The following is a 17,023-nucleotide window of genomic DNA, read 5'->3' as shown; positions in this document are numbered from 1 at the left end:
TTACTGAGTAGCCTATACTAAATTACAATATAACATATTGAGATAACTTTATGTGGTAAAGTTATTAAACTTATTTTCATGACTGCAATAAAAATAAATACTATTAAGTGACTCATTTAAGAGTATATTTCATGTAGCACTATTTAAACTCATAGCAACTGCATATACCACTTGGCCTAAGGTCTGACTAAGATGGAGCTACTCAACATTTTCCCATGGATTGTGGTGGTGCACGTGAGGCCCCACCGTTCCCTGAGAAGCTATTAACGTTTAATATTTCCCTGTGTGGAGGCATTTTGTCATATTCTGCGGTGTTTTAGCAACTGAAGAGTTTCCCATACTTCAGTCAAGAAACTCCTTATTGTATTTATGTAAGCAAGCCTAAACAAATTCAATGGGTACAAAAATGAAGGAAAGAGAGGGGGAGAGGAGGAAAAAAGAGAGTTGTTCAAATCATCAAGATTGGGAGGTGATAAGGGAGCACAGGTAAGGATGATTGTGACACACTTATGTAATTTTCAAACACTTAAGTAAACATAAATAAAATATTTCAAAATACTTAATCATCTACATATGTGGATTGTTTGGGGACACAAATAACTTTTACGTTGTCATGCTGTGCATGGTATATTTCAGTCATGTATCTAAAACCCATATATAGACACTTGCAAGCTAGTTGGTCTTTTATACAAAGGAGAAAATCTTTCGGACTCAGCTACTTGAAAAATATTCATCTCAAATATTTGTTAAATGTAGAATTTTTAAACATCTTCTAAAATATATGAGGACTGAGAATCTATCTACACTGAAGTATAAATATTTTATCCTGATTTGGTACAATTAATGCCTAAATATGCCCAAAGTGATGCATTCAATGACTAAAGGTAGTTAAAGGACCAGTAGATATCCTACTTATGAAATAGTAATAATTGTAAATATCTGAGAGTCTTACTAAATTCAGATATTGTTATGTTATGTATTTTACCTAACATAAACCAATGCTAAAAGCTCTTTAAAATATGTTATATCTTTTACTTATAATAACTCAGGCTCATAGTATAGTTCATATTGGTGAAAATGAATAACAAAATCATTGTTTCTGTTCCTATTTTAGTAATATATCTCCTTTTATAAAAAAATAAGATAAAATTATACCAAATTTCAAGTTACAGAGATTTAATAAAAGAAAAAACTCAGTATGTCAAGAAGAAAAAAAATAGATTGTCTACTAACTAAAATATTCAAATTCCGTGGTCAATATAATCAGGTAATGGAGAAAACTTAACAAAGAGAGGATGTAATGCAGAACACTTAGGGACAGCTACTCCTCTTAACAATGTAAAAATGTAAAGAGAACATGCCATCTGCTCCAATAGAGAGGAAATTTCAGTGGGTTTTACAGAAATTCTATATCAGTGTCTTTATTCTGAGGGTCATTAAGAGATATGGAAGAATTTCTTTAGAGCAGTTATGCCCTCTAAGCAAAGGAGGTGATTCTTAAAGGTAATCTCTAGACCCTGGTGTTCTGTCACTTTTTTCTTCTGCTCAAATGTTTCCAAATAGCATAAAGGCAGCTCACGATAAAAAAAATAAGCTAAATACTGTCTACATATGTAGTATGTGATTATTTACTGTATTCATTACAAAACAAACAAGCAAATAAAAGACCACACACATACACACACACACACACACACACACACACGTACACATGCATGTGCACACACACACACACACACACACACACACACACTTTAAGTGAGCTTGCATAGGAAACAAAAGCTATTCAGAGTCCAAATTTTGCACTGATTCTTCTCACTTAAAGAAACAGCTGACTGCAGGTAAAATATTCTTTATGTGAAATGCATAGGTGCTGGGGATGTTGTGAATGTGTTGCTCTGATTGACTGAAAAATAAAAGGCTGATTGGCCAGTAGCCAGGCAGGAAGTGTAGTGTAGGTGGGATAAGGAGAGAGGAGAATTTTGGAAGGTGGAAGGCTGAGTCAGGAGATGCCAGCCTGCCGTCCAGGGAGCAACATGTAAAGGCAACAGGTATAGCCATGGAACATGTGACAACATACAAATTAACAAAAATGGGCTGAGTTTAATTGTAAGAGCTACTCAGTAGTAGGCCTGAGTTAATGGCCAAGCAGTTTGATTAATATAAGCTTCTGAGTAATTATTTTATAAGTGGTCTGCAGCCCTAGGTGGGACTGGAGATCACTCCAGCAACAAATGGCACCCAATGGCTAGAGTTTCCACCTAAAACCTGACAAAGCTTAAAAAAAGATTCTAAAATGGAGCTAAAACAGCTTCCTAATTGTCTCTCAAGTTAGCCACAGCCTACATGCTTGAACTACTAATATAAGCATCTATGTGTTTATTTGGGTCTCAGTGTTTGTGGGTCTGAGCAGGACTGGTGAAAACTCCAACTACACATAGGGGCACACACTCAAATGTTAAAATCTTAAGGACAGAAAACAGAACAGGGCATTTTGGGGAATGCAAAAACTGTTTCAAACATTCTGTGTATAGTAAAGATTCCCTCTAGCAGGTGCCTCAGTGTGGAAGCCCCAAGACTGCTCCTAGCTGTGACTCTGTGCTCAAAGGCTACTATCTGCTCTGGGGCCCTTCAGACACATACAATAGAGCACTCAGAAAGGGACTGTGTGAGAGAGTGAGGGGGGACACAGCCTGTTCAGAAAGGCATCACCCTTGATTCTGCTGACCATTGTGGAAATCAAAGGCCTAAAAAAATAACCAAAATAACTTAAACGTTCCAAGAATACTATAGTGAGAACATAGAGCCACTTTAAAAAATGGACACAACTATAAATGGAAAGAGAACTGGATAGAGGTTTTGACACTGATGTGTTATACGTTTTTCTTTTTTGCATGTGGAATTTCTTGGTAAGGATTATAGAAAAGATAGCATAGGAAAATTGAAAATGAAATATTTTTGCTACATTAAGGTATTAGTTTTATTTCTTGAAAATATTACAGAAAAATTTATCATCAAGAATTTTAAAGTCTGATATATCCCACCATTTTCTCCTCGCTCAAATGCAAAACATAGCCCCACACAGAAATTTCCTAGTGAAAGACATAAATAACTACATGATATTCTGGATTGTTATAATATACATATTGGTGGTAGATAGTGGCTGACATTTTGTTTTAATCACATGTTCAAAATTTCTATAAAGAACACTAAATTCTGTGTGATGAAAAGTCGTTGTTAATAGTTCTTTTGAAACTATCACATTGACAAAATTTTATTTTCTGTAGCAGGACAAAGATTCTCCAGAGTAAGGACACAGGCTAACTTCCAAAGTCTACTTCTAAAAGAAACAAAACAGTCACGATGATATGTAATGCCCCTTTCATGTCTTTGGAACTTGTACTTGGCAATTTTAATACGTCTTGAGTGTTCACTCTTCTGCTTCTGTCTGTAGCAGCACACTGAGCATCACTTTGAAATGTTTTCCACAGAGCACTTACCTGCACCTAATTTCTTATTGAAGCTACCTTAATGTTTCTGTCAGCTGGGTGCCCAAACTCCAATAATAAATGAACTTTTAAAAGTAAGAGAAACACAAGAAGATAAATAGAGCCAGGGGAGAATAGAGAAGAAAGGAGAGGGGACTGGAGGAAAGGAGACTCTAGAGAGGAGAACCCAGGAAATGAGATACAGGGAAGAGAGGAGCATGGAGAGTCAGGGAAACTAAACTGAAACCCAGGCAAGGAACCCTCTGCAGTTGACTCTGTCCGTGGCACCCAGACTTGCTGATCTTGGTTTCTACCACCTGTTCTTTAAGACACTCTATAATAGGGTAAGGGAAGAAGTGATGCATGCAAACGTTTGTTTTGGTTTAGCGATGGAATTTACTAGGGGAAACTATGACATATTGAGAAAATTAATACTGTTTTAATATATATCATGTTATAAGGGGCAAAAATATACCTTCGACAAGGAAAGCATGTAGTTTTTGTTGTTGTTGCTATTTTCAATTTTTTAAAACAGATCCCCCCCCCCCCCACCGCCCCGTTCCAAACCACAGCAAATGGCTGACACTTCCAGATGTTAGAACAGATTGCTTCAGTACTCCTCCACTCTGGATACACACTTTGTGACCTGATTAAAGTGTAGGAATCAAATTCTCATTTATAAAAAAAAAAGGCTCTCAAGAAGAGTAATTGGTGGCTAATAAAAATAATGTCACAAATAAGGCATACGCAACAAGTCCCTTCCCTGTAAAATGGTTTCATGTCAGTGAAAACCTTCATCTTTTTCAGCACAGCAAAAAAGGTATCATCTCAACTCCGAGTAGGACAGGGATGAGAGGCATGGCTGAGAATGTCCTTACAAAGATGGGTGTCAGGCATGAGTCAGACATGTCATCCACAGATCAGTATATCCATACAAAGATATCCCTGTGTACTGAAATAGTTATTAAAGTGATTTAAATCTGGAGTGACCATGAGAATTGCTTCAGGATCACACTAACAGCACAGTTAGAGCTACATTTCAACCCAACAACATTTCTGTTCATCAGGAGTAGATCCAGACACGTTTTGATGATTCACTGCACTCAATTATGCTTCAGTTTGTACTGCTAAGCACTTCATTTGAGAGACAATCTCAAAACCGGTACTAACATATCAACAATCAGAAATTTCATGTATACAATAGCAAATCTCTCTGGTTTTTTTTGAAGTAAATAGCAATGAATAAGCTTCTCACCTGTGTTTCCTGGACATTCTGGTCAACATTAGTCAGCAAAGCATCTGGGAATGAGATTTTCAATGTCATAAACAGTTCTTTACTTGTTTTCTTCCTTAAGATCCGGTCCTAACACTCTATTCACTTTGTTTACTGAGCTGAACAATCACTTGCATGGGAGCAATTTGCTTTTCTATTTTTACACTTTCCCATAGCTATGTCATATATTAAATACTATAACAAATTTTAAAATGCAGATTTCTAATACATAAAAATATCTCTTAGTGTAGGATCAATGCAGTTCAATGAGACAGTTGGGTTTCTATTTCTGTTCATCCCAGAATAAGCATTTCAACTGCAGAACTGTCTATGAAAACATGCAAACCACAGAGTTCAAAGTTGGAAATAGAACTCATTCATACTTACCACACAATTATAAACACAGTATTAAGCATCAGTTAATATCTAGTCTTCAACTACTCGTGTCATCCATTTCTAAGTAAAAGAGTAAGAATAAGATACTACATACAAATCCATCCATATATACCATTTGACTGTAAATGTTCAATGTGATAATATAACCCTGATTAGACATATTCTATTTCTTTGGAGAATATGTGCATATGAAAATACTATTAATTATTTTGGAATGAAAAGTGTCAAAGATCTATAAGGATAGTTATCAGATTTTATAAAATATATTAGAAAAAATGAAAATTTAATTTCTTTATATATATATATATATATATATAATCTCATTGAGCACAAATATTTATTTCAACATACAATAACCCCTGAAGATTAAAATTTTTAATTAAGAATGTTACAGAGATAAAAATGATTAGGGGATTTGATTATGGTAGTGGCAAAATATATTTCTTTTCTTCAATGTATTCAAATATTCACTTACTTAGTATCATGTAGAGCAGAATTACATTAACTGAAAGATTATGTGTCAAATTAGATAGTGTGTAACCACACCACAAAACAAGTACGTTTAAAACAACAAAAGGTTCATGGCTTTCTCTGGAACATATTAGAAGGAATTTTTTTTTTTTTTAGTTTTGACATTTGTGAGCATAGAATTCACCATTTTGAGGAAGATTAAAGGAGGATGTAAATTGGACATAATTTGAAAGTTCAAAATGACAAATATGTACTAGAAAGTGTGCACTTGACTGTTGTTTTAAAAAAAGGTAGATATAATTTAGGAACATTTCTGTGATAGTCCTTTGAAATCTCCTTATGTTTAAGTAATTGAAAAATTATTAATTTATATTACATGAAAAACATTATTTTAGGTAATTTCTTCTACAATTCAGTGAATGTATAGAAGTATATCTATATATCTATCCATAATTAGACCTGTATAAATAACAATGTGCATACATATTCAGTAATTACTTTACCTCTTAAATATTGACATTGAAACAGGTGAATACAGCCAGAACAAACTCACCAATTTCTTTATTACAATTACAAGCTGCAAATTTTAATAAAGTTCCAAATGTATTTATTTATGTAATCACATTGGGAGAATTTAATACTTTGATACATTTCCAGTTATAAATTGTTAACTTCTTTCTCAATTGTGTTGACACTATATTGCTAGGATAGTTGAGACACAGGAACATATTACTCATACTTTTTATTTTGTGTTGACTTTTTTTCTGCTAAAAAGCAGTCATTTCTTCTGGAAAACAATGAAAAGAAATACAAAACTCATAGTGCTTATAATATCACTGCTGAATGAGCTTCCTTGTTTGTTTTCTTTGGTTTTGTGTCTAAAACTGAGTAATTTTGAAGGCTGGACTTTAAAAATCATATAAAAATTTTGTTGATTTTGATTACTTTTCTCTTTCCTCTATACATTTTTATGAGAGTATTTTTCCCTTAAAGCTGTTTTTGTTTATGTGTATATGCGTGCACATGAGTGAAAGCATATGCGTCATATGCATGTAGAGCACTGAAGAAGTCAGAAGAGACATTGCGTCCTCATAAATGAAGTTATTTTACAGAAGGTTGTAAACCACCATGTGGGTTCTAGGAACTGAATGCAGCTTCTCTGCACCGTTCTTTCCTATCCAACCCACAGCTCCCACAGTTTTCCCCAAACATTCCCCAGGCTCACATAGAAGCATTCAATGCAAAGGGTTGCTTTCATGACAAAAGTAGTCTGAGGATGCAAAAGAATGATCCTCACTCCATCTAGGTTAAATGGCCATGCTTTACTAGCTTCTGAAACAACAAACTCTTATTTGCTGTCTTCTTTGAAAAGAGTACAGGTTACAATTACTGGATACCTATAGTGCTTTTTATTTCTGCAGAAATTTTAAGTATTTGCATTTTAAAGAGAGTTTTTTTAAGTTTATACCTGAACACAAGCAGAGAGGAAATGCTAAAATTTAAGAAACAGGTGGCGATTAATAGATAAGAATTTTCTGATTATTTGCTTTAATTTCTTCAGTAAATGGTACATTCCTGCAGTCAAAACAAATAAATTGAAATAATGCTGACAGCAAGCACTGTCTGAGTGCTGAATATTGAAGTGAAAATATTTCACCAAAAAGGGGGAAAATTAACTGCATTGAAGTTTTTAAAGTGAATTATTTCAGAGACAATACTCAATATATTTCTGTGTCAATGAATAACACTGGGTATTTCAAAAATATATCCTAAAATTAGTCAAACTATATATTAAAAGTAGGTAAAATCAATTGCTTCAATGCATTAGTTAGTGAGACCTCTTCTGACTCCTTGAATTTGGGGGGAAAGTCGATAGCAAATAAACTGGATAGTTTCAGGGTTACTTGTTCCTATATCTAATTTAAACTGTTTTACACAACTGATTTCTGTATTAATCAATTTGGAGGTTCCAAATACAACAGTCATCAAAGCTGTTATTCCCGAGACCACTGAGGAAACTTTGAAGGCTGTATTCTCCCTCATGACACCACTTAAAGTATGGTTTGATATTTCTAAATCAAAGACAATTATCCATAAAGAATCAAAACAGTTTAGAGATGGACACATAATGTTTGTCTAAACATTCAGAGTAAAGAGGTTTTTTTTTTTTTTAAAGACTCTAATAATTAAGAGAGCATATGTTTGTTCTTTGCATGTAACAAGCTGATAATGTTACATGGCTAAAAATGAAAGCTAAATAATTAAGAAAAAAGAAGTAAAAACAATGGATCCATTTTGCTTGTAGTGAGAAACATGAAAAGGAAATGGCATGTTCAATACATGGTAGGTCAGGTAAACAATGCACTACATGGCAAAATGAAAAACAAGAACACAGCATCTCTGACTGCTGTGGTAACATAATTTCTGGACCACAATCTTCACGATGCTAATTAGTTGAAACTGTTGTTTATGGTAATAATAATCCCTCCATCTCTAGAGCTACTCATGAATTTATCTGTCAATTTACTCAGTCAACTAAGCATCTATGCTGTGTCAGTCATTATAATAAATAACATTAGTTATCTCCATAAGCGAAACCGCCATCCCATGAACGCATATGAAGACCAGATAACTTTCTTGATAGTCTAGTCTTTTGTTGATTTTTCAAAATATAAACTTTTACAAAAACTAAAACACAGGCTTAGATATTTATGTTTAAGAAACAACTGTCCAAGCATATATACCCTTAAAAATCTCGTGAAAATACTAAAATCTTAATTATCTAATGACTTTAGTCAAAATAAAGTTCATATGCTTTTGTCGCCTATTTTAAAATGTCTATGAGAAATGAAATATTCCCGATCAAGGTTCCAGGAGAAGCATAAGCAAGACGACCATTTTGAAAATGAAAGAAATTGTAGCATTTATGTTTCTCAGTAGTTTAGAGCAGGCATGTAGCCTTGCCTGCTTTGTCTTGTATAATTTTAAGGTCTTTTTGCCCTCCAGAAACCACTTTCTCACAAAGACTAGGAAACCTTTGCCTATTCAAGAGTTTAGTATGATGTTGGCGAATCTGAGAATGGGAAGATTATTAGCAGGCTGTTGTCAATCAGAACCCTCATCAGAAATAATGTGACCAGTGTAAATTCAAAATACATAGTTGGAATTAGATGTTACTACTGTAACAGTGCCGAAAGTCACTCTGCTTTGAGAGGCACTTTGCTTTCATCAACTAAGACCACACAGGTGACCTTATATGTACCTCAAAGAGCTATCTGCAGGAACAGTGGAGGAGGATTAGGCTTTGTTCAGTGAAAAAACAACATCTCAAAAAAGAATCAAGGAGGAGAGATGTGATTTAGAAAGCATAAGTAGACCCACTGAGTAATCTCAAAAAAAAAATTATCAAGACTGAAACTAAAGTCATCTCCAACTGCTTCTTTGTGACTTCCCATTTAATAGCATCAGGAGAATGTATATGTAAGACGTACATCTGCCAAATTAAAATTAATTGAATATCTCAAGAATTCTCACTCACATAAACCCTCCTCTTTCTTGCTAATTGGACTCCCAGAGCTCCACCCTGGGCCTAGCCATGGATCTCTGTATCCAGATCCCTCAGTCGTTGGATGGGGTTTCTAGCACGATAATTAGGGTGTTTGGCCATCCCATCACCAGAGTAGGTCAGTTCGGGTTGTCTCTCGACCATTGCCAGCAGTCTGTTGTGGGGTATCTTTGTGGATTTCTGTGGGCCTCTCTAGCACTTTGCTTCTTCCTGTTCTCATGTGGTTTTCATTTACCATGGTTGGATAAAGCACAGGGACAAATAGCCAAACGAATGGAAACACATGAACTATGAACCAATGGCTGAGGGGTCCCCAACTGGATCAGGCCCTCTGAATGGGTGAGACAGTTGATTGGCTTGATCTGTTTCGGAGGCATCCAGGCAGTGGGACCGGGTCCTGTGCTCATTGCATGAGTTGGCTGTTTGAAACCTGGGGCCTATGCAGGGTTGCTTGGCTCAGCCTGGGAGGAGGGGACTGGACCTGTCTGGACTGAGTCTACCAGGTTGATCTCAGTCCTCGGGGGGGGGGGGGGGGGGGGGGGGGGGAGGTTTTATCCTGGAGGAGGTGGGAATAAGGGGTGAGCTGGCAGGAAGGTGACTGGGGCGGGAGGGGGGAGAACAAGGTAGTCCATGGCTGATATATAGAACTGAACTGTATTGCAAAATAAAAAAAAAAAAAATGAATGTTTTGGATGTACACAGAGGCAAAAAAAAAAAAAAAACAGCTAATGATTTGAAAGTCTGAATTTAGCTTTAAGTAATGTTTGAGTGATGTGAGTTAGTATACTACCATTTTGAGCTAGATGTGATGGGCAAAACTGTAATCCTACCACCTGGGCAGTGGAGCCAAGAGTATGAGGAAACCTTCAAGGTATTCTTAATTACACAGTGGGTCTGGGGTCAGCATGGGATATATGACACCCTGTGTCATATGAAAACAAACAAACAACAAAAAGAAAACCAAAACCCACAAACCAATAGCACCAAATTTCACTTTAAACTCACTCCCCTTGATTCCTTATCATATATGAAGTACTCACTTGCAGTATGGCTAACATATTATGTTCCATGCCAAGTAAAGGGTCTAAGTTTTAACAGAAGATATGGCCTCACAACAAAATGAAACAAAACTGGAAGGAAAAACAAAATAAAGCCATGCATACTATTTCTTAACAACACCACAGAGTTAAATATAGATGAGTCATGACTCCAACAAGTCTCCAAGAATGTTTTTCAAGGAAACATTTGACTAATTTTTTATATTCTTTAAAACAATGCATGCCACTATGCTGAATGAGTTATGATTACATTTACCACAGTCTTTGGTTTGAAAAAAAATGCATTTACTTTAAGAGAGAAACATTCTGGAGCAGAATTATAGGAAAGAAGGGAAAAAGAGGAGTGATTTTCTACCATTTGTTAATGTGATCAGTCCTCCTTTCGAAGTTTTGATTTCACTTGGTGCCAAAGGCAAACACCTGTTTGTAAAAGCAGAATTATATTTTTCTTTCTGATTCTTTAACTTGTATTAGGAAAATATAAAACACATTCATTCAACAGTTGTGTGGGGAATAAATGTGATGACCTTTATATTTCTATGGATTAGTGTACATGATAAATGTAAAATGAATTCATTTTATTACTTTTCCACTGGAAAAAAAAATCTGGGTTAGGAATGAGAAGTAGCTTAGAACAATTTTAGCCCCAAAATCAAGACTGTTTAGAAGGTTACTTACTCTAGCATTCCTGGGAAGGCTTAATCTGAACAACAGATTTAAACATTGAGTTGTTCTTTACAACATAGTTGCCACTGAAAGTCATTCAGGGCCTTCATTTAAAAATGTCAATTATTTATAAACAGACCTCTCTTTAAATGACAAGAAATCTAATTTTTATGTAAGGCATTTCCTGTGATAACATTTCACATTAAAAAAAAATGTGTTCTTTATTTTATGTGGATGCAGGAGGGAGGTGGGGGGTGGGGGAGTGTTCTAGCATGGCTGTCAGAGGACAACTTGAAGAAGTCGGTCCTCTCCTGCCACATCTGGGTTCCATTCACTAACTGGTCAGGAGTGGCAGGCTTGAGGCCCTTACAGGCAGAGACATTTCTTGTCCCTGTAACCACTTTTTCAATATGATTTGCTGTCACAGGGCCTGAATTTAGCCGTGGGGTAGAAGAAGGCATTGCTTCACTCTCTCTAAGCGCCCACCACTCTTGCCATTTTATGCATGTGACCTTCATGCACGTATACGAAGGTACTATATTCCCTGTCTCTTCCTTGCTTCTAAGCAAAAATTCTCAAGTCCAAGTATCAGAAACAAGACAAGAATTTCAAATTTCAATTTACTCTGTGAATTTTCGCTGTAATTTTTTTTCAAAGAGAAATAACAGATTCCATAAAGCTTTCTTATATGTACTCCACATTTGAAGTAGTTACTTCTCTGTAACAATCATCAGAAATGCAGGGGTGAGTCCGCATCCCATTCATAGACATGCTTCTCTTAGGAGACAGCTCACGTGACTTCCGTGAGTTACCATAGCGATAATATTCCTTTAATTCTCCATTGAGAGAGGACCCGTGCCTGGCTCTAGCTGTCTCAACAGGCACGGTGAGAAACTTACTTGGCTTGGTTTGTGCTCTTTGAGATGTGGGCCCCTCTGTGACAGAAGCAGGAGGGCAGCTAGCTAACTGCAAGGCAGTTGAGTTGTTCCTGTTAGTGTTCTGGGACTCAACATTTGTGACAGCTTCGCTCTGCGGCTCAGCACTTGGCTTCGTGCCAGTCTTTCGTTTCTGCTTTTGAGACACAGATGCACTTGAAGTCCAGGTAGGAGGCAAAGCAGAGGTAGCGGTGGAGGAGTCCTGGCTCGAACATGTATCTGAAGACTGAATTACATTGTCACTAGCAACTTTACAGCACTGAGCATTCTCTTCGTGGCCCATGGCTTGTTTGGACATGGACTGGGGCAGTGTGACACTGCACCCTTGCATCTGAGCCCCATTAGTTTGAGAATAAACGTTGCTAACCTTGGTGACCTTGTGCTGCCCATTATTGTTACAGACCTTATACCGGATCATTAGTATGATGATGAAAACCAACACAGATGCAACAATGATTCCACCAATGATAATAATCATGGTTCCGCCCAAAAACTGGGACTGCATAAAGTGGCAACGGACGTAATCCTGTTCCGTAGTAAACTGGATGCAGCCCACGACTCTTGTGGCAGTGAGGGAAGTGATGCCATCATCATATATGGCCAACACACACAAGTCATACATAGTTCCAGAAGCCAGATTATTGACCAGAAATGTTTTGCTCGTAGGAGGTATCATTCTGAGGGATAAGGGAATATGTGTTAATATAAAAAAAATAAAACGAAACACATATACACACAGTCATTATGGCTTTAGTTCTATCTCCTTCAGTACTCATCAAGATAAGCACATTTATAGCAGATATGAAATATGGAAAGATGATCTGATGTTATATTTACCCAGTTAGAATAGCTGAAAGCTCATTGTTACAGTTTGCATTATATTAATGGTGCCTGCACCATGGCTTGACAAGCTTACTAATTACACTGCTTGGCAAAGCAGTACTCCTAATAAAAGCCACTGCTAAAAAATCATTTATGACAAATTGCTTTTGAAAGGTGTGACTGTGACATTATCTGACTACTAAACAAATCCATTTAGCACTTACAACACCTCTATGACTGAAAGGCAATTTGAAGAAAGAGAAAACACTGACAATCACATTACCAACGAGAATGGAACAGCAATTCAGAGCATTTGCTTTCCAAATCGTAATAAGCCACTATGGAATGGTACCTACTAAGGCTGTCTTTAATAACTTCTACTGTTACAAGGATGAGCAGATTTTATTTACAGATATCGTGATTTCTTATGCCTTAGCTCACAGTACATTTTAATGAGTGTGATGTGCATGTGTGAGTAATAACGTGGACACATGATGAAGCAAAGCTGTTGCTAAGAGTGTGAAATCACCCAACCGCCATATTCTAATGAGTATCTCCAACAAGAAACATGGTTTTTGTTTGTTTGTTTGTTTTGTTTTGTTTTGTTTTGTTTGTTTTACATTTAGAGATATCTCTAGATTCACTCCACTGTAAAGACTTCTGCATTCCTATCTGATGCTTTTTTCCTGAGGTGTAACTAAATACAATTGAAAGTAAAATCAATTTGTAAGTAAAGGGTGAAACTATAATTTCTCCTGAAAATGAGTTATAGAAATATCAAACCATGGCAAAACAAAACTGGAATACAAGCTATACAGTGTGTTCTGAATGTACCAGGAAACTTACAAGAGCATGTATTGGTAACCAAAATCACTGCTGCCATTCAAAGGGTGTATTCTAAATGTTGCATATCACTAAGCCCTTAATCACATCAATGTTTATTCTTTATAAAACACAATGGAATGGATATAAATATCGTAGGGATGACAACCACTGCTTTTAGGAATTCACCAAGGTTCTAAGAATGACATAGAATTTATATCTCAGAACAGGAATACAACTTTGGGATTTGGAAAGCAAAATGCAGCTTATCACGGAGTTAATACTTAGAATGGATAGTCAGTACAGGAAAATGTGGTGAATTCATAGTCTCTCATGGACCACTGATTGAATATCATCTGTGGGCCATGTGGAGAGCCTGGGAGACAGGAGTAAACTACATTTCTCTAATGCTCATATGTCATAGTGTGCCACCACATCCATTTACTGATGAGAGGGATATTAGAAACCACTTAGCCTAATCGTTCTTTTTAAAGATGAGGAAATTAAAACTCAACCAGGTAGAACCTGGTCCAGGATTGATTACATAGCTAGCTAGGATACTTTTTTGTTTCTCCAACTATCCACACTTATTTTAAGAAATTAATTTCATTTTCAGACATGAATGGAATGCAAATTATTTTCAAGAATATAACTTCTGTATATAGTAACTAAAAAAAGAGGTTACTTTTTTCAAAACCATGACTTTAAATAATTTCCTAGGGGTAATAATAATCTGTCATGGGTAAAATTATATGGAATAAAAAATGTGAATTTCCAACAGAAAATTGGACAAGATGTGACTAAAAATCAATGAGACTAAACTTTAGAAAAACATACCAGAAATTCATTAGCAGATACAAGTTCTCCATCGCTGTCCTGTCCCAGTAGTTGCATATTTAATTCCAGTGATACTTTCACTGCTCAAAATACAATGTATGTCCTCTTTGGAAGTGTCTTAAGAACCCATGCACATGAGACAGCACACACGCACATAACTCAATCACTCAAAGAATCAGTTTCATTACTTTACAGTTACATCCAATTTTTTTTAATTGAAAGTGGCAGTACTCATCTTGATCACCCACCTTATTGACAAGACTTGACTCCAAAAGGCTTGTTTCCAAAATTGAAACTCAACCTCAAAAGACGAAGATTTGCCACCACTGAGGATATTCAAAATAGTATGCCGAAGGTTCTAAAGATAATTCCAAAACTGCTTTGAGCAATGGCAGCATCATTGGGATAATGGGATAGCCTCCCAACGTGACTTCCTTGAAGGAAAGAACACTCATGTAGATGTGTAAATTCTGGTATGTTTTTGAAATTTTAAATTAAATCTTTCTTGTGGTCTGATAGTCACATCCCTCATATGAGGTTAAAAATAAGCATAGTATTAAATACCAATGTGTGCTATTTAAAATAATGCCACTCAAAATATTTCCCCGTATGTATTTACCACTTCATATATTACATTATGCAGAATAAGTCAGGTAGCTACAATTACAGCACAGAGTAGTGGTGTCAATTTAGAAACAAAATAAAACAACAGTGCTTTACAAACCCTGCACTATAATGGTCAGCAAAGGTCCAAGATGGCTATATTTTTCTTACCTGTAAACAAGGGTGTCATCATAAGTACCATTGTACTGGATTTGAAACATACGAATTCCTGGAATATTTCTTTGAAAATTAAATTTAAGTAGTGCTGTTGATGAAGTTGCTTCTGCCACCACAATTTTGTCTTGGCTCATTTTAGTATCACCATTGCTACTGCTAGCATTTGAACCTGACTTAGTAGAAGTGGAGATATCTGAAGAACCAGGATCAGGCTCGTGGATATGATTGGTACTGTTTAGTAGGTGAGGGAGTTTAATTATATGAAGATCCACGGTTTGTGTTGCTTCCCCTGCAGGATTGGAAGCAATACAGGTAAAAGCACCTGTATCTTTTACCGTTGTTATAAGGATGTCAAGTGTTCCATTGTCATACACCAGAGATCTTGTTGCATTTGAAATAAGTTTCCCTTCAGGAGAAATCCAGTGAATGGCAGGTTCAGGGTCTCCTCTAGCTTTGCACCTCAGCGTTGCCCTTTGACCCTCCAAGACTCTCATCTCATGTGTATGCCGCGTAATGAGTGGAGGCTCACACAAAAACTCTTCCTCAGGAATTGACCAAAAATAACGGCCAGTTAAAAGTGGAGGAGAAGCACAGGTCTCGAGGTCATCTTCTCTGGACAATCGCCTCAGCCACAACAACTCGCAATTGCAGTGTAAGGGGTTTCCACCAAAACTCAATGCAAAAGTCGATGGGCTTATGATTCCTGAGGTGGCCAGCACCTGGGCTCGCTGAAAGAGAGGGTCAGGGGGCAGCTTTTGCAATTTATTCGACGTTACATCTAGTCGAGTCATCTTGTGCAAGTGGGAGAAAGTTCCCTTAGGAATGTTGTCAATCATGTTATGATCCAAACTAAGAGTGTGCAAGCTCACCATCTTCTCTACAGCATCCCAGGGGATCGTTTCTAGATTATTATAGGACAGGTCCAGCTCCTCCAGAGCAAAAACGTCGTCGAATGCTGTGGAAGAAATTAAAGTCAGCTGATTGTTGTTCAATATCAAATGATGGAGATTGGAAAGCCCACTGAACATATCATTTGTAATTTTAGTCAATCTGTTGCTATTCAAATGCAATGCTCTCAAATTTCGTAGATCAGCAAAAGCATGGGGTGTAATAAAACTTATTGTATTCCTGGATAGAGTCAGGTCCACCAAGCTGGTCATATTGGCGAAATCTTTCCTCTTGATGTTTGTAACAAAGTTGTCTGCCAACCGTAGTTCCACAGTTCTTCTGTCAATGTTTGGTGGAACAAACAGAAGCCCTTTCTTGGCACAAAGAGTTGCAAGATTAGGAGACAAAATCTGACAGACACAACGCTTTGGACAGATCTGAGCTCGCACAGCTATGCCAATGAGAAACAGGTAAAAAAGGAATTTTTCCATTGTAGATCAGGTTTAAGAGCCTGCAAAAAAAAGACATAAAGGACAGTTTAAAATCCAATCACTGCACATTTCATATTCATATTAGAATATGTGATGTAGATGGAAATGGAGAAACAGTAGTATTGATTTAGATATCAAATGAGTATTAAGTATAACTTCTCCAGTAGAATCTGTTGTGGACACTGAGGCAGAATTCTATAACTCTTTGCAGGATTTAAGGATAAACAGAAAAAAAATGTCAAAAGATTGCTATCATTTTGTAAATTAAAGGACATTTTAAAATACGTCCAAGGTACTTAAAAAAGTTAAAAACAAAAACAAAGAAACCCAACCAACCAGCCAAACACACAAATAAACAAAAAGAAAACAAATAAACAAGGACAGCAACAACAAACCTAGAGATTTGTGCTTGCAATTGGAGATCTAGGGAACTGGAAAGCTAGGCATTCAGAAAAAAAAAATTCTGAATTCTGAAAAATTCTTTTTACACAAGTGAGATTAAAACGTGAGCATATTCACTTCCTAGCTAGT

General features: G+C 36.4%; 1 protein-coding gene across 1 annotated transcript; it reads right to left on the bottom strand.

The window, feature by feature from the left end:
- Window positions 1–4,677: 4,677 nt before the first annotated feature.
- On the bottom strand, window positions 4,678–16,492 carry Lrfn5 (leucine rich repeat and fibronectin type III domain containing 5). Its single transcript, XM_059279876.1, has 3 exons — window positions 15,108–16,492; window positions 11,817–12,529; window positions 4,678–4,787 (listed from the first exon to the last, which is right to left on the bottom strand). Exons 1-3 carry the CDS (start codon window positions 16,490–16,492, stop codon window positions 4,678–4,680), a joined length of 2,208 nt encoding a protein of 735 aa, XP_059135859.1.
- Window positions 16,493–17,023: the final 531 nt, after the last annotated feature.

Source organism: Peromyscus eremicus, chromosome 14, assembly GCF_949786415.1.
Source record: "Peromyscus eremicus chromosome 14, PerEre_H2_v1, whole genome shotgun sequence".
NCBI lineage: Eukaryota > Metazoa > Chordata > Mammalia > Rodentia > Cricetidae > Peromyscus > Peromyscus eremicus.
This window is presented reverse-complemented; position numbering and strand designations above follow the sequence as displayed.